Source organism: Lepidochelys olivacea, assembly GCF_965140295.1.
Source record: "Lepidochelys olivacea isolate rLepOli2 genome assembly, chromosome: 11".
NCBI classification, from domain to species: Eukaryota; Metazoa; Chordata; order Testudines; family Cheloniidae; genus Lepidochelys; species Lepidochelys olivacea.
In genome coordinates, this window is record NC_140421.1 from 37,642,007 (window position 1) to 37,665,439 (window position 23,433).

Below are 23,433 nucleotides of genomic sequence, written 5' to 3' on the forward strand. Positions count from 1 at the left end.
TTTGTCTTATATAGGCACCTGTTCCCCCTCCCCCCCCACCTCCGTCCCGATTTTTCACACTTTCTGTCTGGTCACCCTACCTTTGAGGGACCAGGAAGGCTCACTTGGGAATTCCTTTCTGTGGGGTACCCTTATGCCCTTTCTCACACACACACCCCAGGAAAGAGCTAAGAAAGAAAGAAAAAAAGAAATCAACTGTTGCCACCAGCTAAATAAAAAAAATCATGTCCCCTCTCTGGGAACTCAGGCTATTGCTAGATTTTAAAAGAGCAAATACAAGGATTAAGCACCAAGAATAGCTTTCTTGAGGTCCAGTTTGAAGGTTACAAGCAAAACAAAAACACCTGGGGTTAGCACAAAGGAATCCATAAGCGAATAAAAGGGATAAACATAATTGCATCTTCCTAAACATTTCCTGATCTACTTACATATCTGGGGTTTTAAATGAGTAGTTTCTAGGTATGATACTGATGATTTTTTTCATATCTGGCCCAAGCTTCTTACAGCATAGCTGCTCTGTCTACCTCTCCCCGGGAGAACAACAACAGACAGACAAAAGGGGAGTCATTTTTCAATTTTAAAAAAGTTCTAGTCTTCCCACTGGCTCTTTTGGCCAGGTGCCCACTCACTTCCTTTTACCTGTACTTAGCAGTGAGACTTTTTAACCCTTTACAGGTAGAGCAATTAGAACAACAACTAAGAGCAATTTTATAGCTAACTGGCTGGCTGTCCATAAAAGGGAGCTACTCCCTCCCCCCCTTCATTTATCACAGCAGGGAAGCTTAATTTCTTTGTCGGATCAGGGTCTTGGTGACCACCATAAAAAAATCTCTGAAGTACAATGACTATTTTAGAAATTACCTTTATGCGGAAGTTCATTGCTGTTGTTGATTTAGATTAAGAATCTTAATGTTGTTTCGGTGTCTTTTATTTTAATATACATTCTTATTTTTTTAATCATTTACTGCTATTGGGTTTCATGAGCAAAATAAGACAATATATAGAAACTTAGCTGTATTTTTATTTAATATAACCGAATCTCAGCATTTCACTAATGTACTTGCCTTAGAGTGTTTTGTCTAATAATTTGCAATTCGGTTGCACAAGAACACAGGACATTTAAATCATAGGAAGGCTTCTATATATAATAATATGGTGCTAATTAGTACCACAGTTCCTGTGGAATTTTCTCTTCAAGATGTCAGCCAACTTTATCATAAGAACTAAATAAAGTTACAAGACAGTTCTGATAAGTCAGTATGTGTGTGTGTATATATATATATATATATATATATATAAACTTCTGTTTGTTTGATGTAATTCAAAATGCTGTTTAATAAGGCTGACCAGGCAATGATTGGTTGTAGAAGTCTCCCTCAGGTAATGGTAGCATCTTTATTATTTGGAACTTTTAAAATTAGACTGGAGAAAAAAACTAAAAAATGTACTCTGAGAAGCTGTCCTACTTTGGCAACTGGATTCACTAAATGACCTAGACTGTATTTCACTTTTGATATCATAAAGAGCCTTCATGCATTTTGACTGAAAGTTGGCCTTCAGAAATACCCCTTGCTCTGATGCCTGATAGATGGCCTGAGGGGGCAGAATTAAGGGTGGGTTTTAGGCTGATAAAGAGGTAGTTTGACTTTTACCCCTCCACAGAGCTGCCATGTTACTCCTTTGGATTATTCCTAATGAGCAACTACAGCACTTATTTTCCTTGGCTTTTGTCGATTGTACTAATCTAGGGTCGCGATGCTCCCCTTGATCCACACAACAAGCTATCATTGTTTCTGTGTTTTGCCAGGAAGTTTGGTTCCTTGTGGATTCTGTTTTTATCTTCAGATTGTACAGAAATTTTCATTCCTAGTCAAAGACTTTATACCTTCTGAGTGGAAACAATGAATCCAGCCCATTTCTAGCCCCTCTGCTCCTTAACTGTCTCATCATCTTGGATTCTATGTCAAGGTGCCATTGCTGAGGCTAAGAATTAGATGACATGTAGGACCCCAAGATTTTAAAACCTTTTCCACTGCTTTTATCAGGAATGCCCCAATATATGTCCATCAGCCCACTGCCCTGATATATGCAATTCCTTCTTTAAAATATCAAGTTGGGCCATTTGATTATCATACACATTGTAAGGAGAGTGATCACTTTAGATAAGCTATTACCAGCAGGAGAGTGGGGTGGGAGGAGGTATTTTTTCATTCTTTGTGTATATATAATAAGATCTTCTAAACTTTCCACAGTATGCATCTGATGAAGTGAGCTGTAGCTCACGAAAGCTTATGCTCAAATAAATTGGTTAGCCTCTAAGGTGCCACAAGTACTCCTTTTCTTTTTTTAAAGAAAATATACAGTTTTTTCTTTTTTAAAGTATGCCCTTTTAAACACAACTCCCTCCCAAACATGTTGAGTATCTCATTCTCAGAATATAGAACTGTTTTAGTTAATTAACATGAACTTAAGACACCTCTTGAACCAAACAGTGACCACCGTGGCTCCATGCAGAGCTCCTCAGAGGAGCATCTTTCTCCATGTGCACCTCAGGCTTGATTGACTGCCATCTCGTTAACTTGCTGCAACTCAATCACTTTATGAGATAAGCTTCCTGTAACATATTATGCACACAGAACTCTTGGTCCCAGAAACTTGGAACTTCATCATTCACTTAAAACCACAGATTCTTATTTGACATTAAAAGCCTGATGTCCAAAAGTGCATGGGGCCAGATTTTCAAGAGCTCCACACCCACAAACACCAGGGGGCAGAGGTTCAAAATTACTCAACACCCAGAAGCTCCCATTGTGATCTAAATTCACTCTAAACTGCACGGCCATGCAGCAGTCTATTAAGTACCTCACAGGTGCTCAGGCTGCAGCGGGGAAAAATTCCTCTCCTTGCCGGCCCCAGCCCAGACCCGGCCCTGCCGCAGCTGAGGTAGAGACACCCCTCCCCCCGCTCCAACTAAGCCCGGCCCATCCCTGCCACAACGGGGGGGAGAGGCGCTCCTCCCCTAGCCCCAACCCAGCTCTGACCCAGACCTACCGCGCTCAGGGGAGCGGTGTCTATCCTGGGGCCCCAGCCCTGGAGCTGCCGCACTGGGGAGCGGCACCTCTCCCCCCCAAGTCCAGGTGCTACTGTGGGGAGCGAGAGCTCCGAGGAGTTCTCTCTCCCTACTGTAGCCGCGGGGCAGCTTGCACCCCAAACCCCTCATCCCTGGCCGCACCCCAGAGCCTGCACCCCCAGCCGGAGTCCTTACCCACCATGCACCACAACCCGCTGCCCCAGCCCTGAGCACCTCATCCCGGGCCCCCCCCCAGAGCCCACATCCCCAGGCAGAGCCCTCATCCCTCCGCACCCCAACCCTCTGCCCCAGCCCTGAGCCCCCTCTCCCAGTTCAAACCCCTTGGCTCTACCCCGCCACATGAATTTTGTTATGTGCACCAATATGAAGGTGATGTGTCACACATCACTTCTGTATTGGTGCACATAACAAAATTCATTCCACACATGGGTGGGAAAAATTAGAGGGAACACTGAGTGTGACACTAATGGCCAGATTGTTAAAAGTGCTGAGAACCCTGTCTGATGAGGTCTTCTGAAAGTCTGGTTACTTGTTTTGGCACCTAAGTGGCAGCTCAGCTATTTTGAAAATCTGGCCCCAGTTGTGGGTCCTTAATGCCTATGAAAATCTGACCCTAGCTCACAGAGCAATATTGATGAGCATTTTAAGGAAGTAATATCAACCATGAGTGATGGGCTCCCCAGGGTGCAGCCTGGAACTGTGGGGCCACTGTGCTCCTTTATCTCTCCAGCCTGGGCTGTCTCTAACAATGCCTTGCTAGTGACCAGCAGCAATCCCCTCCAGCTGCTGTTACCACTCAGCAAAACAGCATGTGGAGCCCCATGCCCAGCTATATTGCATGAATGCTTCCAGAGCCATTCATGAATCAAACAGAGAAAGGCACCAGAGCCAAAACCCACCAGCTCCCAGTACTGTACCTTGGGAATATACCATCTTTCATTGCTCAAGATGAGTAGTGCAAATGTATTAATTGGTTCACCACTTCATCAGTGGAAAGTGGATATACACCAGCCTTTGCAAAATCTGAGCAGATTTCCCACACACTTCACACAAACTCACTGGTAAAGATAAACAGTAAAACACATTTATTGACTACAAAAGATAGATTTTAAGTGATATTAAGTGATAGACAAAATGTCAGATTTAGTTACCAAAATAAAATAAAATAAATAATTCAAATGAATTCAAACTGGAACAGGTACAGAGAAGGGCTACTAGGATGATCCAAGGAATGGAAAACTTGTCTTATGAAAGGAGACTCAAGGAGGTTGGCTTGTTTAGCCTAACTAAAAGAAGGTTGAGGGGAGATATGATTGCTCTCTATAAATATATAAGAGGGATAAATACCAGAGAGGGAGAGGAATTATTTAAGCTCAGTACCAATGTGGACACAAGAACAAATGGATATAAACTGGCCACCAGGAAGTTTAGACTTGAAATTAGACGAAGGTTTCTAACCATCAGAGGAGTGAAGTTTTGGAATAGCCTTCCAAGGGAAGCAGTGGGGGCAAAAGAACTATCTGGCTTTAAGATTAAACTCAGTAAGTTTATGGAGGAGATGGTATGATGGGATAACATGATTTTGGTAATTAAATATTCATGGTAAATAGGCCCAATGGCCTGTGATGGGATATTAGATGGGGTGGGATCTGAATTACCCAGGAAAGAATTTTCTGTAGTTTCTGGCTGGTGAATCTTGCCCATATGCTCAGGGTTTAGCTGATCACCATATTTGGGGTCGGGAAGGAATTTTCCTCAAGGGCAGATTGGAAGAGGCCCTGGAGGTTTTTCGCCTTCCTTTGTAGCATGGGGCACGGGTCACTTGCTAGAGGATTCTCTGCTCCTTGAAGTCTTTAAACCATGATTTGAGGTCTTCAATAGCTCAGACATAGGTGAGAAGTTTTTTGCAGGAGTGGTGGGTGAAATTCTGTGGCCTGCATTGTGCAGGAGGTCAGACTAGATGATCATAATGGTCCCTTCTGACCTAAATATCTATGAATCTATATATATATATATATATATATACATATATAATCACGCAGTCTAAACTCTCAACCCTATTAGACTGGGCAACATCTAGATTAAGCAATTTTTCTTTCCCCACTGGATTTGCAGTTCATAGTACACAGATTTCACCCTTGAAATCTGGGCCAATCTCCTCATTTGCAGTCTTCAGAGTGTCCTTGTTTTTTGCAGCATAGGAGGGTGAAGGAGGAAGGCCAAGCGTGGGCCCCCTATGTTCGGTTTTATACCCTCAGTCCATGTGCTTGGAAAACACAAGTCCAGGCATGTCTGGGTGGGCATGAGTCTCCAGGCAAGGTTGAGCGATTCCCCTGGTTGAGCAATTCCACCTCATACAGGTGAGTCATTGAATTGTAGCTCCCTTGTTGATGGGTTGTTTAACACCACACCCGAGTGCTGGTTACTTTTCCTTACTGTTGCCTCTGTGGAGCTAATATCTGACTGATTCCCCAACTTACAGCATGTTTTAGTGACAACCATACAATACAATTCTCATAACTTCATATGCATTTATATTAAACATATATGGAGAGAGAGATGACATTCAGCAGGTCATAACCTTTGCCCTGATACCTTACAAGGCATGCTTTATATGTAAGATCACGATTATATAAAAATGAGGAATATGGGGATTACAGGACACTCCCCCAAGGTATAGAATGTCACACCACAATACTATTAAAGCAAGAGAAAGACCTAGATCTATATATAGGCTTCTCATTTGGGTGCCCTGAAAACTTGCTCAGTCACCACTCATTCTGATATGCTGAAAAAATGTGTCATTTATGTTTTTTTTTTAAAAAGTAGACCCCCCTTGATTCCCTGCCTCTTTATATGATGCTATCTTTCCCCTCTTCTCCACGAGTTTTTACACTGTATAATTTACCTCCATACCAGATACTTTGTTTTGGAATAACAATGCCAGTATGGGAGTGGTCATTGCCTGAACTCTGCTCCAGGTCATGGGTCACTTAAAAAAATCATACTTTTTTAATTTTATTTTTTATATTTTAGCACTGTGAGTTTTTCAAGGGTTTTAAATCTTCCTGATACCTAAAGATGATATTGAACTAAACTATCACTTTTATGTACTCCCATCTGATTCTGATTAAAGACTTTTAAAAGCCCATCACTGATTTACCTGAAATACATCTGAAATCAAATTATATCTATGTGTGTGTATATATATCACACATACACACACGCCTGTTTTTAAATGTTAATTTGTCTTTTTCTTTGTGGCCTTGTCAGCTGGTTTTTGTTCTAAAACATATCCTATTTAGCCATTTTAGATAAGCTCATATGATTCTGAGAGCTCACCGTTGCCTTATTTGCATAAAAATAAAGACAAAAATTGTCTGGAGTACAAAAACAATGTAACAATGAAATACTTCAGGGCCCTGTTGAAGAAAATGAAAAAGTTTTTAGCAAATTACAGGATCTTATTCTGTGCTTTAAAGATGTATAGTGTTTTCTTTCCAAATAAGGAAAATTAACTGTGCAAATGTACGACATACAGTAGTAGTAAGTACCTTCATCTCATCAGGGATTACATTGCAGGTTTTCAGATCAATCAAGTCCAGTACAGTACTCTTCTAGGTTCAAAGATGAATCAAATGAAAATAGAGTGTAAGGGCCTGATTCTCATTTACACTAAAGCCACAGTACCTGACTTTGGCAATGTAAAGGGCCCTTAAGGTGTGTGTAAATGTAATTTATGTTCATTTTAAGGCTCCTTTGCATTGCTGAAGAGTTGTGAAGCAGTCTTGGCATACTTGAGAATCAGGCCCTAATAGAACTAGGGACAGCAAGGCATATTGATAGACCAACCTGACTTGATAAAACCACTAGGACTTCCAAAGCTACCAACAGGAGTTTGCTAAGGACCTAAATACCACCAGTGGATGGATTCTTCACGAACTTGGCTTTTTGCTTAGAAAATAATGGTATGGATAAGCTCAACATTCTGATGTGAACTTGGTTAGTAGAGTTCCTGCTCCATTGCTACTCACCCACCTATTAGATTAGTTAGCATGACTCTTATAGATGCAAAAAGGCATATGATTGTTGTGAAGTGCTTTTCATCCCCCAGGGTGACCAGATAGCAAGCGTGAAGAATCAGGATGGGAGGAAATAGGCACCTATATAAGACAAAGCCCTGAATATTGGGACTGTCCCTATAAAATCGGGACATCTGGCCACCCTACTTCTCCCCTCCCCCAACATTTCCACTTTATTAGTCTTAATGGGTTGGTTCTAAGATAGGTCTCAGCCATGCCTGCATTTTCAGAGGAGCAATTTTGTTTCTGTTGACAACTGTGTCCATAATTTTGTACCTAGAGTTCATTATGATACAAAAATGGAGGTGCTGTCTGAAAATCAGGCACCACATCTTTTGAACAGCGCTCTGCAATATACAAGCTTTTATATGTATGAGTGTTTCACCTTGTAATTTGTCACTGAGCGTTCTGTAAACACTCTTAGATAATAAAATAATACTACAAAGAGTGGAAGGTACCAGCAACAAATTTTATTTCTTTAAATGTTGTGATTAAGTGTGTTCAAATATTTCACAACACTGAAAAAGTGTTGAGTAATTCTTGCTCTAATTTATATTCTCGCCACAAGATTTGCCGAATAGACGTTTATCAAAAGAGCTTTGTCTTTTAAGATGACAGATATGAGAAAATATAATATAGGAAGTTATATACTGTAATAAGAGTATTTGAAAAGCTATGAGCTGTTATATTCCATTTTCACATAGCTCTAGTTACAGTATATTTAAAAAGCAGTAAATGTCATAAGTAACTTGTTTGTCATGTCTCTGCTTTATAGTTGTTTGGAAAATGTACCCTCTTTATACTCTCAGTTTACAGGGATCTGTCAGCCTATTCCCTTGAAATATAAAGTAAATTTTTACTGCTGGAGCCGTCTCGGCTCACTTACTTAATTTAAAGGCTTTGTCCAAAGCTTTAGATCCAATGTGCCCAAGATGGTGAACAGGTCTGTACTAAGTGGCACATCACGTGGGGGAACAAACAGCATGCCAAAGCATCCAATTCAGTGACACTGTAGTTTTGGTTTAGAAACTATTCACTCATTTTGTTTCAAAGTACTGTAGACGTTTTTTGTGGTGATAACTGTAGTAACTGTAAAGGTGGAACGATGGTCCATTGTGATTAATAAAATGCATTTGAAATATCATAACAGGGTTAACATTATATTAAAAATCAAATTGTTGACTAAGACACACACTGTGTACGTCTGCTCTGACCCATCTTTTAATGTTTATATATGTTATATACCAATTAATGAAATTCCGTTTGTCCACTTTCCTTTGAACAAATATACATCTTATGTGAGCAATTGGTGTCTTTTATTGTGACACTTATCACCGCGGTTTCTCTTTCTTGGGGAGGAGCGGGTGCGGGGGAACCATGAAAGAAACACCAAATGAGAACGGCAAGCTATTGCCAGGCATTACCATTTGTTGAAATGTAAACTAAGCAGCAGCCATGCATTTGTAACTCTCTGCAAATTATAAGAGATTTACCCTGTAACATACTGGAAAACATCACTCATGAAATGGAATCCCCTTGCCCCCCTCCCCACTCTGCGCCTCCTCACACCCTCCTCCCCCAGAAAACCACATCTGTTTCCTACTGATAGCTTTGAACACACATCCCCTTAATGTCTTCTAACAGGAAGTAGAAATTGAGAGAAGTTTGCATTCACCAACATTCAAAAATCAGCCTGGGAGCCATTCCATCATTTCTGTGAAAGATTCAGACGCGAAAGGTGGGAAAACATTTTTTGACAAGATGTCATCTGAAAATGGTCAGAACAACAGCTCTGAAGGTTAGCTAACGCTTTGATCTGATTCGTTGCTTTTGTACCTTGTACTGAACAAGTAAGGTAAAGAATATGTGTGTGTGTTTGTTTAAAAAGTAAAACAAAACTGATGATACAGTATATGGTTCTGTTTTTAAGAAAATGGCATCAGCTGCACTAAAACATAAATTTAGTTGACATCCCTTTAATTTTTCACGTTGGGATTTTCTTTGTAAAGTAGCTATGTGTAATAGGTTATTAGCACTATTGCAAAAAAGACCTCAACACACATAACTGTCTCTGTTTTCCCCCAAAGATAGTGCTGTTACAATAGAAAAAAAGTGCATTGCATAGAACAATGCACTTGATCATCAAAGTGACAAAGGAGAATCGTAGTTGTATAATCAAAGCTGCACATAAGAAAAGAATTAGATGTGTTTATCAATTGTAAAAAAAAAAAAAAAAAAAGGTTTCCATCTTTTCTTTTTCAGATGATTACCCTAAATGTGTTTAATGATTTTAGGATAAAATATGACAGAATTGTGTCACAGTTTTTAGGAATATGTTATATCATTTTGATTTATTAATTGTTTTGTAAATGTCATTAAAATGTTAATAGCTCATATGCCTGAGATTGCACTGTTACCATAATTTTCAATAATGACAGAGCCACAGAATACAGTACTTTGCTAAAAATACAGACACCATTAATCGTTTCTGAAGAGGCAATAACTGGATTGTACATTTTGGTAATATGGAGTTAGCAATGTGTTTGTTAAAAATAATAATTAATAATAATAATAATAATAATAATAATAAAGCCCCATTGCACTTCTCTCTGTGTGTAAATTGCCCAGACCTTCAGCTTGCTACTCAAGTTGACCCTATCAATAAAGAAATAAAAAAAATTAGAAATGAAGAAAAACAATATATCCTATCTCCTCGCTTCCCGCAATGATACTTTTTTAACCACGGTTTAGTGTAATACATATTCAGTACAGAAGAGACCAATTCCATATGACACCCAGGAACCAAATTAAGCTCTCTGTTCCACACATACAGTAATAATGAGACAATTGGAGCGACTAGCAAATGGGATAAGAACCTTTGGATCAGGACTTAGATGATAAAGTATATTAATGCATCAGTTCTGGAGAGTTCATGGCAAATCCTGGTTCAGAACGCATCTGAAAATTACTTTGATGGTCTCAACCTCATCCCCAGATTTTCATGTGATATCAGGACAATATTACACAATTTGGCTCAATGGTTGCTAAAGAGAGAGGTCCAGTACTAGAACAGCAAAGTTGTTGTGACTTGCAGGTTATGGTTATATTACACTGCTGCTATTAATCCCTTACTATTATGAGCATAAAATACATCTATATAATTTAAAATGGAGATGGGCGTGAGGTGTTAAATTTGGATTGAGATCAAGATTTGTATTCAAACTTTTCCCAAATTCAGGGTAGTTCATACTCAGATTTTGGTTCGGGTTCATGATAGAGATAAACCAGAGCTGGGAAGTTTGGATCTGGATTTGGATCTGAAATGTTTCAAAATTTGTTCCTGAGGAGGGTCCAATCCAGAATCTTGGTTAGGAAAACCTATTCCTGGTAGGTGTTCTGCCACTAGAGGCCTGTGTTAGAGCTTACACAGGCAAAGGCTGATGTAAACTTGGTCTGAATCTTTTTTGAACAGTATACGTTCCCTTTGATAATCAGCCAACTGGGGGTCATCTCCACTTACAGAGACCCTGAAGCATTTAAGCCAGTGTCACCCTGAGCAACTACCTACATTATAATGCATGTGGGTTGATGAAGAACAAAGCACCGTAAATGTCAGCATAAATAAAATTAGCTTCAACCTCTGTACTGAAGAAGGGAACATTAAGAACTGTTAAATAGGTGGAGATGGTGGCAACACCTTTTTATCTCTCAGCCTGTTCTTGTTAGTCCATGCGAGAGGTCTGTGCACCCTGTAGCATGGCCATCTCCTTTTCCTCTGTTTTGTCAATTAACTAACGCCCTAACATCATCGTTGCTGATCCCATCTTCCTAAATACAGGCTGCAGTGTGGTTCAGTGAATTAGGAGATTTGCCATTGCCTTGGTGTGTGATCTTGGGCAAGTCCCTTAACCACTCTTCCTCCGTTTCCACTTCAGTAAAGTGGGAATAGGAATCCATACTCACCCTTGTAAAATATTGTGATCTTTGTGTGACAGAGATGGCAGTTTCCTGAAATAAACCATACTGAATTAAGTTTATGTATTTGAGGAGTTGTATTTGTACAAAGAATGCAAATGTTTATGTATTATTGTGGAATGGTATATAACTTCTTTAAGGAGAAGACATGGCTAATGTAAACCCTGGCAAGAGTTATAAGCTTTAAAGGACTCTTTGAGACAATGTGCCAGACAAAGAAAATTAAGTGGGATTCCTAGAAAATACTTGGGAGGAGGAGAATGCAAATTATCCACCTCTGGATCCATCCTCAGAGAGAGACCCATTGTCTGGCTGATTACCTATTTACCGTCCCTTCAAAGACCCAAGCTGGATAAAGGAGTGACTCTCAGATTCAGGAGGGTACTTGTTTTGAGTCGAAGCGGTTCTGAACTGGTAACCACAGAAAAACCCTTAATTGGGGGTGTGAAGGACTGTTAACCGGCCAGAGCCCTTAGTGGAGTTAGGGTGTTGTCTGGTAAGCTTATTAGCATGTGTGTAGGTTCTTCTATTGTTTTAATATGTTTTCTCTGTAATGTTTTCACCTGAAGTATACATGTGCTTGCTGAGAAAGATCTGTGTGATAACTTAACTGTAGCAGTTACACTGTCTACCATCACTGAGGAGAAAAAGTAGGCCTGCTCAAGCAGTCTGACTGGGAAATTCTGACTGCTGGGAAATTCACAGAGTAGACAGGGAGCTGTGCAACCTGGAAAAACTCAGGTAAGGAGGGAGAGAGACATTTGTTTCTGTCCAAAAGAGACGATGGCTGGAGAGCTGGAAACATAAGAATGGATGCCCTTGCTGGATCATAAACAGGAAATACAGTTGCAGTTGCCCTGACCTGTGACACTGTGGGTGAATAGTACCGTTTGAGTGCTTTGTATTTATTATTGTAGAACTCTAATACTGCAGTTGAATGTGATGTTTAAACAAACAACTGGAACCAGCCTACCAAAAGCATTGTCACTAGTACTGAAAATACAAAAGAACAGATGAACTGGAGTTCATGTGGCTGGTTCTATGTATCCCCCTCAATTAAATATCCAGTGGTGAGATCAATTTTGATCAATTTCCCTGAAGAGAAGAGCTATATTTAAGCAAATCATGATGAAACGAAGCATCTTGAATAAAGAACAAAAGGAACAAAATCTGATACTTGTGTGAACTTGAGCCTATGTGCACTTCAACTTAACCGTTATAGTCACTGAGTCAGAGCAGATTCCAAAGCTGCATTTGGAGGCTGTCTGGAATCTTTAGCTGATGGAAGATTACTATTCTGAGAAATATGCTATTAAAGGGCTACTCATTAAATGTTTTCCCCAAGGCAGCTCATAAATCTGCACCCTGGAATGATGTAAGAGGTACCCTAATATTTATAATGGTTAGTTTGTCAACCCAGTTTGAGCCCAGTTAAGTTGTAATGCAGATTATTAAGTAAAATGACATCATAGGATAATATAAAAGATGAGACACTACTTGCTAAAAATCAATTTTTTCACTTGGTCTTAGATGGAATTGAACATTTAAATCATATTGTTAAGAGTGTTATGACATTGTATGCCTATATTTCAGGAATTTATTACCCAGCCATTATATCATAAAGCTAAAACTTTTTTTCTGTTTAAAAAAAAATTGACTTTTTTTAGTTTTAGTGACTCAAAAGAATCCATTTATTTGGTTTCATATAGTTTTGTTCTCCATGTTATAGTTAAGAAGAAAGGATTGATTTTTTTAATTACACCTTTGAGGCATTAAATCCTCACTATGGACCTATTTCTTTCTTTTGATTCAATTAGTCAGTCTTCCAGGTGCTTTTACAAATTTGTATTGTAGAACATGAAAACAGAATTCAGGTAAGACACAAGGGATGAAATTCTGCGTCCACTGAAGTCTGTGGCAAAGCTCCTATTGACTTTAGTGTGTTCAGAATTTCACCTTACATATATAATGAGATAGGCCTCCCATTGAACAGCATAAAAATGCTTGCCAACCATCACAATTAAACCATAATATTTATCACAACTCTCTAGCATTAAACCCACTCCCTTCCCAAAATCCCCAGATAAGCCTCCTAGTGTGCCCAGAAGATTTACAGATTTGGACTCTGGCAGACCACAGAGAAGGGTGATTTCCCGAGGTGAGGACTTATTTCTGGAAACACCCTGCCATCAGTTGCTTACTCTTTAAACTACTGAGGTGCTTCCTCAAATGCCTCTGCTGACTGCAACTGCTGTAGTATCTTCGAGAGAGGCAGGGTATGCCTACACTGCCTGAGTTACAGCGCTGCCGTGGTTCTTCCAGGAATAAAAATTAACCACCCTGAACGAGCGCGGCTCCCACTGATAAAGCGCTGTCTGTACTGGCGCTTTTCAGCGCTAAAACTTTTGTGGCTCATGGGGGTGTTTTTTCACACTAACGACTAAAGTTTTAGCACTCAAAAATGGCAGTGTAAACACAGCCGCAGTCTCTCAGGCCTTGTCTACACTGGCACTTTACAGTGCTGAAACTTTCTTGCTCAGGGGTGTGAAAAAACACATTCAGTGCTGTAAAGTGTCACTGTAGACAGTGCACTACTGCTGAGACCTACTCCTCTCTTGGGGGTGGGTAGCTACTCCCCTCCTGGGGGTGGGTTTTTTACAGTGGGACTACACGGCAACGCTTTAACGTTGGTAGTGAAGACATACCCTTCAATAATCAGGACTCAATCCATTTACAGCTTCATAAGGTAAAGCCAATACCTTAAGGTGAGGTCGATTCTGAAAAATGGCGCTGTAAACACAGTATAGTGAAATTCCATATTCACTATCTTTCATTGATTCCAAAACAAGTTGTAGTTTATTTAACAAATGGAAGCTATTTTCTTTAAGTGGTAAGTCTTGAAAATTTAGCTTGGGTTGAGTGTCAAGGTTTTTTTCTTTGTTGGCCATCATTACTTATAATTAGGCTGTCAAGTGATTAACAAAATAATCGTGATTAATCATGCGATTAAATTGCACTATTAAACAATAATGGAATACCATTTATGTAAATATTTTTGGATGTTTTCTACATTTTCAAATATATTGATTTAAATTACAACACAGAATACAAAGTGTACAGTGCTCACTTTATATTTATTTTTATTACAAATATTTGCCCTGTAGAAATGTTAAACAAAAGAAATAGTATTTTTCAATTCACCTAATACAAGTACTGTAGTGCAATCTCTTTATCATGAAAGTTGAACTTACAAATATAGATTTATGTACAAAGAAACCTGTATTCAAAAATAAAACAATGTAAAATTTTAGAGCCTGCAAGTCCTCTCAGTCCTACTTCTTGTTCAGGTAATCACTCAGACAATCAATTTGTGTACATTTGCAGAAAATAATGCGGCCTGCTTCTTGTTTACACTTTGTTTACACCTTCAATCACCATTCCAGAGGACATGCGTCCAGGCTGATGACAGGTTCTGCTCAATAACGATCCAAAGCAGAGCGGACCAACGCATGTTCATTTTCTTCATCTGAGTCAGATGCTACCAGCAGAAGGTTGATTCTCTTTTTTGATGGTTCGGGTTCTGTAGTTTCTGCATCAGAGTGTTGCTTTTTTAAGACTTCTGAAAGCATGTTCCACACCTTGTCCCTCTCAGATTTTGGAAGGCATTTGAGAGTCTTAAATTTTGGGTCGAGTGCTGTAGCTATCTTCACAAATTTCATATTGGTATCTTCTTTGCATTTTGTCAAATTTGCATTGAAAGTGTTCTTAAAATGGACAACATGTGCTGGGTCATCATCCGAGACTGTGATAACATGAAACATACGGCAGAATGCGGGTAAAACAGAACAGGGGACATACAATTCTCCCCCAAGGAGTTCAGTCACTAAATTAATGAACACAATATTTTTTAATGAGTGTCATCAGCATGAAAGCATGTCCTCAGGACCAATGGCCGAAGCATGAAGAGGCATATGAATCTTTAGCGCAGCTGGCTATCTGGCACTGGCCTCTAGCATGTAAATATCTTGCAACACCAGCTACTACAGTGCCATGCAAATGCCTATTCTCAGTTTCAGGTGACATTGTAATTAAGAAGTGGGCAGCATTATCTCCCATAAATGGAAACAAACTTGTTCCTCTTAGCAATTGGCTGAACAAGAAGTAGGACTGAGTGGACTTGTAGGCTCTAAAGTATTACATTGTTTTATTCTTGAGTACAGTTATGTAACAAAATAAACTACATTTGTAAATTGCACTTTCATAATAGGGATTGCACTACAGTACTTGTATGAGGTTAATTTAAAAATACTATTTTTTTGTTTAACATTTTAACAGTGCAAGTATTTGTAATAAAAAATAATATAAAGTAAGCACTGTACACTTTGTATTCTGTAGTAATTGAAATCGACATATTTGAAAATGTAGAAAAACACCCAGAAATATTTAATAAATTTAAATTGGTATTCTATTGTTTAACAGTGCAATAATTTTTTAAATCACGATTAATTTTTTTTTATTTAATCGCATGAGTTAACTGCGATTAATCAACAGCCATACTTATAATAAGGATTTGGAAGGTCAGATTCCACCCTTTATGCAATCTCATTTCTTTCACAGATATAACCGACAAACTCAGTAAACAGTTATGTAAATAGTGCAGACAAAGAAATAGAATACAGCTCATGCTCTCATAGATGGGTTGGCTCTGTGGACCTGATGAGAGTAAAAAGCAGTAAAAAGTTATTTTTGTCACTAAAACCTCTATGTTCAGTAGATAGGATTCTGAATCCCCCAGGGAGCATATCTGTTGAAGAAAGTGCCATTTTTATATTGTCACTTTTCAGAATAAAACTGCACTCTTAAACTCCAACTGGGAATTAGAGAAGACAGTGCAGACCATGAAGCACTGATCTTACATGCTTTTGCCATGAAACTCTGCTTAGTATGTGGACAGTCACATTCTACATTAGCTACATTAGTTTCCAGATGGCTTCAAGATGTAGCCCCACGTAAAACCCACTACAACAGTATATATTAGTCTTGAGGTAACAAAGGCTTGCTAATGGTATCAAGATCTGCATCTAAGGGAAGAGGTCACATGTTTCACCAGGCACATATAGAAAAAAGTGCTCTTAGCTGCAGCTGTAACCTTAGAAGCACCGTAGGACCTAACAAACCCCTTAAAGTGCAAACCTGTATTACAAAAGTGCTGATATAGCCAACGTTTCTCTCTTTAACCCCCTAGTGACCTTATATACATATTAACAGGAAGGTTGGCAAGATGAGAAACTGCCCAAAGGAAGTGCCCCAAACTACCTTCTGGGATCTATCACAAAGACAGAAGCAGAGGCACTCAAAATGAATACCACCTCCTGCTTGGATCTGCAACAGTGTCAACCACACCTCTTTGGTCAACTGTAAAAAAGACAGCTGACAGATTTAAAAAAAATCAAGATGGATATCTTCTTCCTATCCATCATTAAAGTCAGCTGGAGTTCTGACAGACTGTGGAATGAGTAAGGACTCGAAGATTTGACCAGTTATGAATAGAATAAATACTATACTATAAATCATATACTATTCTACACTTAGGGTCTGATTTTGCAGTCTAAATGCAGCCCAAACTCCCATTGAACTAACTCTAGGGATTAGTTTTGACTGTAAAGACTTCATGATCAGGCTGTATATCAGACAATACAGCAATACTCTGCAGAACAAAAGGGTGTTTTTCTTACTATGTCACTGAAAGAAACCTACGTGTTCCATTCATTTTCTACCTCACAGAAAATGGAAAACGTTTAGTACAATGTGAATTGAAATGGGTTTTTGCATTAAGGAAAATTAATAAAAGAAACAAGTAAAATAACCCTAAGTGTTTTCCTGAAGTAATTAGAAGTAGAATGCATTAAATTAATTAAAGTAGCTTGTCATGCCACCACTGCAGTGCTTGGTGAGAACACTGGTTTTATTGGGTGTCACTGTAGAGTTTAAAGCATGTATGCTAAACCAGTTGATATGAGAAAATAATGCTAAACAAGATTCAGAGTTTATGTTTCTGCTAATGTTAGATGAGCATCGAAGGTAAGGAGATGGCATAAGAATGCAACCTGTAATTATGTTGCAGCTTGTTACTGAACCATACTTATGAAGTTCATAGTAACATACGTTTTCTTTTTGATTTGAGCATGTAATAATGGTTTTTGATGATTTAAAAGAGGTGTACACAGTTGCACATGTAATACAACTTACATAAATAAATATGTATTTATTTAACTTTTATTTTCATATGTTTATTTAATACAACTTACATAAATAAATATGTATTTATTTAACTTTTATTTATTACTGTTTGAAAATCTGGCCCTGTAAAGCTTGGAAAGGAAAATGCTCACTTTTCTTGCAGGTAGTCTGGACAGCCTCCAGTTTGCAGTGATTTACATTTCAAAATGGCTCATAATATACACTGATTCAGACAACTTAAATGATATTGAGAATTGTTAATTAGTTGAAACAAACTTGGTTAATTGTAAACTAGTGGGCTGTATCCTGTGTGAGGAGAACTTGTTTTGCAACAGGATAAATAGCAAACTGATTCAGAATCTTTAAAATGACTTAAAATGGTAAGCAAAATAGCCTGATGGTCTGCAAGAAAGGAAGAGATAGGGCTAAGTTTTGCTCTTTAATAAAGAATATGATCCTTTGTCTGACAGTTTTTTTTACGATGTTGTAATCTTTTGGGTTAAAATAATTTGATGAATGTAGTTTTACTGTCAATGGGCCTGATTCTCATCTCACTTATGCTGGTTTTGTACCATTTAATTTCAGTGAAGTTGTTCCTGATTTACACAGGTGTAAGTGAGAGAAGAATCAGGCTTAATATCTGAATTTGGGATATTTGAGTTAGTAATTCAGTACAGAGGGATACGTTCTAAACTGTCCGTATTTTAATCTGACAAGCATTTGGAGAGTTGATGTCAGTCTGGAGTCAGTACCTGCTTGTTGTCATGTTTGCAAGTAAACTCAGAATGATATTTAAATTAATCTTGTCTGATATTTATTTTTACAGGAGATAGGAGTATCCTTTAGTACTTTTATCTTGCAAAGCTTAAGTTCTACATTTGACAAATTTATCTTCTGTTTGTCTGACTTTGTTATGTTTCTTCATATAGTGCTGCAGTCTACTGCTTGGGGTGGGCTTTCTTGAGAAAAAGATGTAAGGCTGAGGCCTGTGGTCTGTCCCCTATCAGAGATCTATGATCATCTGTAATTTGCTGACTTTACTCAATATTTTTAGCTCTTCCTCTCACATTCATGTAGATGTAATCTTTTCTTGCTTTTTGAGATCTTCCTGAATTTTTCATGTGAAATTAACTAGTGTCTATTGCACACACAAAACTTACAAGTGCTAATTTATGCATGCAAGCACACACATATGTACATGAAAATTAGCACCCCGTGTGTGAAATCAGTTGCACTTGCAAATTTTGCAGGAACGGTTCAGAAGTTCCTTTGGAAATGTGGCAGTCTCATTTCCAATGATGAGTGGGCCTCCAAAGTTTTGTATGTTCAGTACAGATAAACCCCTCAAATCTAGAGATTCTTGAAATGTGTTGTGAGTTAATGTGAGTTATTTCACGATAAGGTACCTTGCATGTACAAACTAAACTTTTTGTTGTGAATCATCTGACGCTTTATTAAACACCTTTGGAAGTGGATTTACTGAGATATGGGATAAGTTTACCTGCATCAAAATAGGTGTGGATGCATCCTCATCTCAAAATACTGTTGTGCGCCTGCCAAATCCTCCTATTCACACTACTTTGCTTGTACCAGAGTCAGTCTGTCTGTTTACTTGTGTTCCCTCTACTGTCCCAGGATCATCCTGTCTGGATGATATTTCCTCGTTTAAATGCTGGTGTGCAGTCAGGTGTTGTCCTTTGTGATTCCAGCTCACGGGAAGTTCACATACTCATGTGTAATACTCCTCATTATTAAGCAGACATGTCTTGTGCTTCAGCATGGCCCTGTGCTGAAATCCAGGTCTGCAGCATTGTCCTGTCCCACTTGTCACTGTTAGTTGGCTGAACCCCAAAATGGCAGTCCACTTGGTAAAGCTGCTTCAGGAAAAGATCTAGAAGTTTCAGCCTCCTCTTTCTTAGGTAAAAAGAAAAGGAGTACTTGTGGCACCTTAGAGACTAACCAATTTATTTGAGCATAAGCTTTCGTGAGCTACAGCTCACTTCATCGGATACATTCAGTGGAAAATACAATGAGGAGATTTATATACACACTGAACATGAAAAAATGGGTGTTATCATACACACTGTAAGGAGAGTGATCACTTAAGATGAGCTATTACCAGCAGGAGAGCGGGGTTGGGGGCGGTGAGTGGGAAGAAAACCTTTTGTAGTGATAATCAAGGTGGGCCATTTCCAGCAGTTAACAAGAACGTGTGAGGTGCTTTTATTACCCTGGTTATAAAGTCACTGCATGACTTTAGCTATGCTTGCAGCAATCTGTTTATATTAATCACTGTGAGGATCACAGTCTTTCCCAGTTTCCCCCACGTTGCCTGAGAGTGCTTTCAAAATGGTGCTAGATTTCAAAAGCCAAATGAATGATGGGATAAAGGAGAGGAATCATGGGCAGTTTTTTAGTTTGACTCCAAGTCCCAGAGTTCCCATCTTCTTTTCAATAAGCTAAACAGATTGAGCTGTTAAAGTCTCTCGTGTAAATCATTTTCTCTAGCCCTGGAATTTTCTCCAGTTTTTCAACATCCTTTTTAAAATGTGGACGTCAGAACTGGATGTAGTAAATCATCTCCATACTTCTACTCAGTACTCCCCTGTCTATATATGCAAGCATCTCTTTAGCTCTTTTTGCCACAGCATTGCAGTGGGAGCTCATGTTCAGTTACTTTTCCACCATCCTTTTCAGGTTACCGCTTTCCAGGATACAGTTCCCCATTCTGTGGGTATGGCCTTCGTTCCTTATTTTTAGCTGTATAACTTTGCATTTGGCTGAATTAAAATGTTTTTTTAATTAGACCAGCTTAGTAAGATGACAAAATGTATTTTGTTTGAATGGGCCCAGCTTACTAAGCTCTGTACTACTCCCCTGTCCTCATAATTATTTATCACTCTGCCAATCTTTGTGTCCTCTACAAATTTTATTAACAGTGAATTTACATTTACTTCCAGATCTCTAATGAAAATGTTTATTAGGAACAGGCATAGTACCAATCCCTATAGAACCCCACTAGAAAACACCCCCTATTCAATGAGTCCCCATTAACAACTATTTTTCAGATCTGTCATTTAGTCAGTTCTTAATCCATTTAACGAGTGCTTTATTGATATTGTACAATGCTGTTTTTTAAGCAGAATGTTGTGCGGTATTAAGTCACATGCATTATAAAAATCTAAGTTTATTACAGCTACACAATTGCTTTTAGCACCCAAACTTGTTATCTCATTAAAGAGTGAAATCATGGTTGTTTGATAAAACCTATTTCCATAAAACCATGTGGACTGGGATTAATCATATTCCTATTCTATAATTTTTTATCAATTGAATCAGTTTTTCATTATTTTTCCTGGGATGGATATAGACTAGCTGGCCTATAGTTATTTGGGTCATCTTGCTTGCCCTTTTTGAACATTGATGCATTATTGACACTCTTCCGGTGTTCTGGAATTTTCTTGATATTGCAAGATTTATTAAAAATTAACATCAGCATGCCATAAATTAATTTTGGCAACTCTTTCAGGATGGCGAGATTGAATGAGACCCCATCACAGGATAGAAAGTGTTAAGAGTCATTTACTTACATCCATTACATCTGTGTCATAATTAGCTGCTTCTCAGCCAGAGGAGCAGGGCTAAGAGGCATCAGAGGGTAACTTAATGAACCTGTTGGCCTCATAAAAGGGAGAGAGTTCATCCTGACCAGAGGAACGACAGGGAGCAGAGAGACTCCTGTGAAGGGACCTGACCGAGAGTCTGTAGGAGAACAGAGGTCTCAGTCTGAGGTGAGCTGAGCTGAGGGAGAAGAGTCCGGAGTAGCTGAGAAAGAATATTGAAGACAGAGCTTAGAGGAAGAGCTGATTTGTTTAGATACTTTGAATATTAGTTTGACCTTTAGTTATACTAAAAGGGATCTGAGCTAGACACTTCTCAGCCAGAGGGCTGAATTGTGAAGAGAGGCAGAAAGTTTATGGGGAATGCTGGAGACCTCTGCAAGGTCTGTCATGCCCCAATGAAAGGGTGTTATCGGGTGGTGAGTGTGAACTATAACAGATGGTTGAGAGCAAGATCTCCTTAGTCAACTCTGCTAGAACTGTTGGGTGCAGCTTATTTTAAAATGTTTATCCCTCATAGAAGTTGTCTAACATTAGGGTGACCAGATGTCCCAATTCTATAGGGACAGTCCCGATTTTTGGGTCTTTTTTTTATATAGGCTCCTATTACCCCCTACTCTGTCTCGATTTTTCACATTTGCTGTCTGGTTACCCTATCTAACATACTCCTTAATTAATAATAGACTGTAAGTACTTCATCATCCTCATGAAATTAGTACATCATCCTGCTTTTTTCCAATTACAGAAAAAAAATATTGATTGAACATTGCACTTCTGCATCATTATGAACAATTTTACCATATCCATCTAATAATGAGTCTATGCTGTTGCTAGGATTTCTTTTGTTCCTAATACACTGGGGGAAAAAACAATGAAACTCTTTTTTTCTTACTGCTGCCAGCCATGGATTTTTTTCCCCCTGATGTCTTCAGATTCCATTGTAAATTTTCTGCACTTCATAACTTCTAACTTATATATCTTATTTGAAAAAAAATTCCCCAAGTGAAAAAAGTGTTGATGAAACATTTACAACCACTCGATAGCTGAGCATCTTCAGCTGTCATTGTTGTCAGTGAGCAGCAGTTGAACTGATGCTCATGTGGCCTATAATAAAAACATGTGGATCTTAATCTGCAATAACTAATTTAGTTAGTTCTTTGGAAAAATGGGAGAAAGCTGGAATTCTCCACTCCCCTTTTATGTGTGATAGCCTTTGCCAACCTGTGTTTGTCTATTCTGTACAATTTACAGTATATAGTTCTGATTAACAAGAAAATAATGAATTCTCTGAGAGGGCCACTAAGGCCTATGTAAAAATAAGAGGCATAAGACATATGCAGTATTTCATTATGTGGGCCCCATGTAAATTACACTGGAAAGAGCAGAGATTTCACAGCTTCTTCCTGGCAGAAGTAGCACACTTCAGTTGGCTTTTCTGACAAAATATTGCCAAAGAAATATAAAATGAACCCTGAAAGAATCAGCAGCTCCTATCCGGCGAGCAACGTTTCTTTTCTCGACAAATACAGTTTGTGATTGAAAGAAAGGGGCAAACAAAGTTACAGCATTTAAGGTCTTAAAATAACACCAAGAGTTTCAAGTTATGCTATACAAAGAGCTTATAAACAGCACTTGCAGTCTAAAGCTACAGAGGGCATCCAGTGTCTTATTGAAAAGATCTCAAGAATCAGAAGTTAGCCTGTGATGGTAACTTAGGTAGGAGAAAGTTTGATTGATTGAACAAGTGTTTACGCTATCCATACATATGACAAAAGCTCACGGTAATAGTGCCTTTACAAACAGGTTTCTACAACAAGTAGTTGACTCAGGCACAGGCTATACAGGCCTCAGCCCCTAAAAATAGGCACCAAGTTCCATCTTTTACATGTGGGGCTAAAATAAAAACAGCTGTCCCCACCTTCTTGCTTGACAGAAGGGAGAGGTGTGTGCTTCAGTGGAGCTGGTCTCCACTAGACTGTATATTTCAGGGGACTGGGAACTTTGTCTTACAAAAAAGCAAGAACAAAAATTGGCTAGGAGAGGACGTAAAGCTTTCCTTTATAAAGAGAACTGCAGTTCTGTAACTCATGTTGATGCACTCTGAATGGTAGCAAAGGTAAGTGCAGTCTAGTGTTCAGATAGTATTTTATGTATAGTGTGATATAACTTCGACCCCATGTAACCAGTGAAAAGAAACAGCTGATTTCTCAGGATAATGATGGCAAACTGGGTAACTTTCATTAGCAAAGGATGAAAAAGCATAAATGAATTGCATGCAAAATGTGATCTGATTCATTGTTGCGCTCTAACACGTACCTAAAATATAGTAAGTCTATAACTTATAAATCAAGTTTATTTTGAATGAGAAATGCTCAGCACAATGAAAGCAATTCAGGTCCTAACACTTGTGTTAGAGTGTATGGAA

General features: G+C 38.7%; 1 protein-coding gene across 1 annotated transcript in view; it reads left to right on the forward strand.

Annotated features, from left to right (window-relative positions):
• Positions 1-23,433, forward strand: part of XIRP2 (xin actin binding repeat containing 2) — a 157,422-nt gene that overhangs the window by 80,239 nt on the left and 53,750 nt on the right. Inside the window, exon 2 of the mRNA XM_084642741.1 lies at positions 8,818-8,971. Coding sequence (XP_084498867.1) covers positions 8,818-8,971 — 154 coding nt within the window. The remainder of the gene's footprint in view (positions 1-8,817; positions 8,972-23,433) is intronic.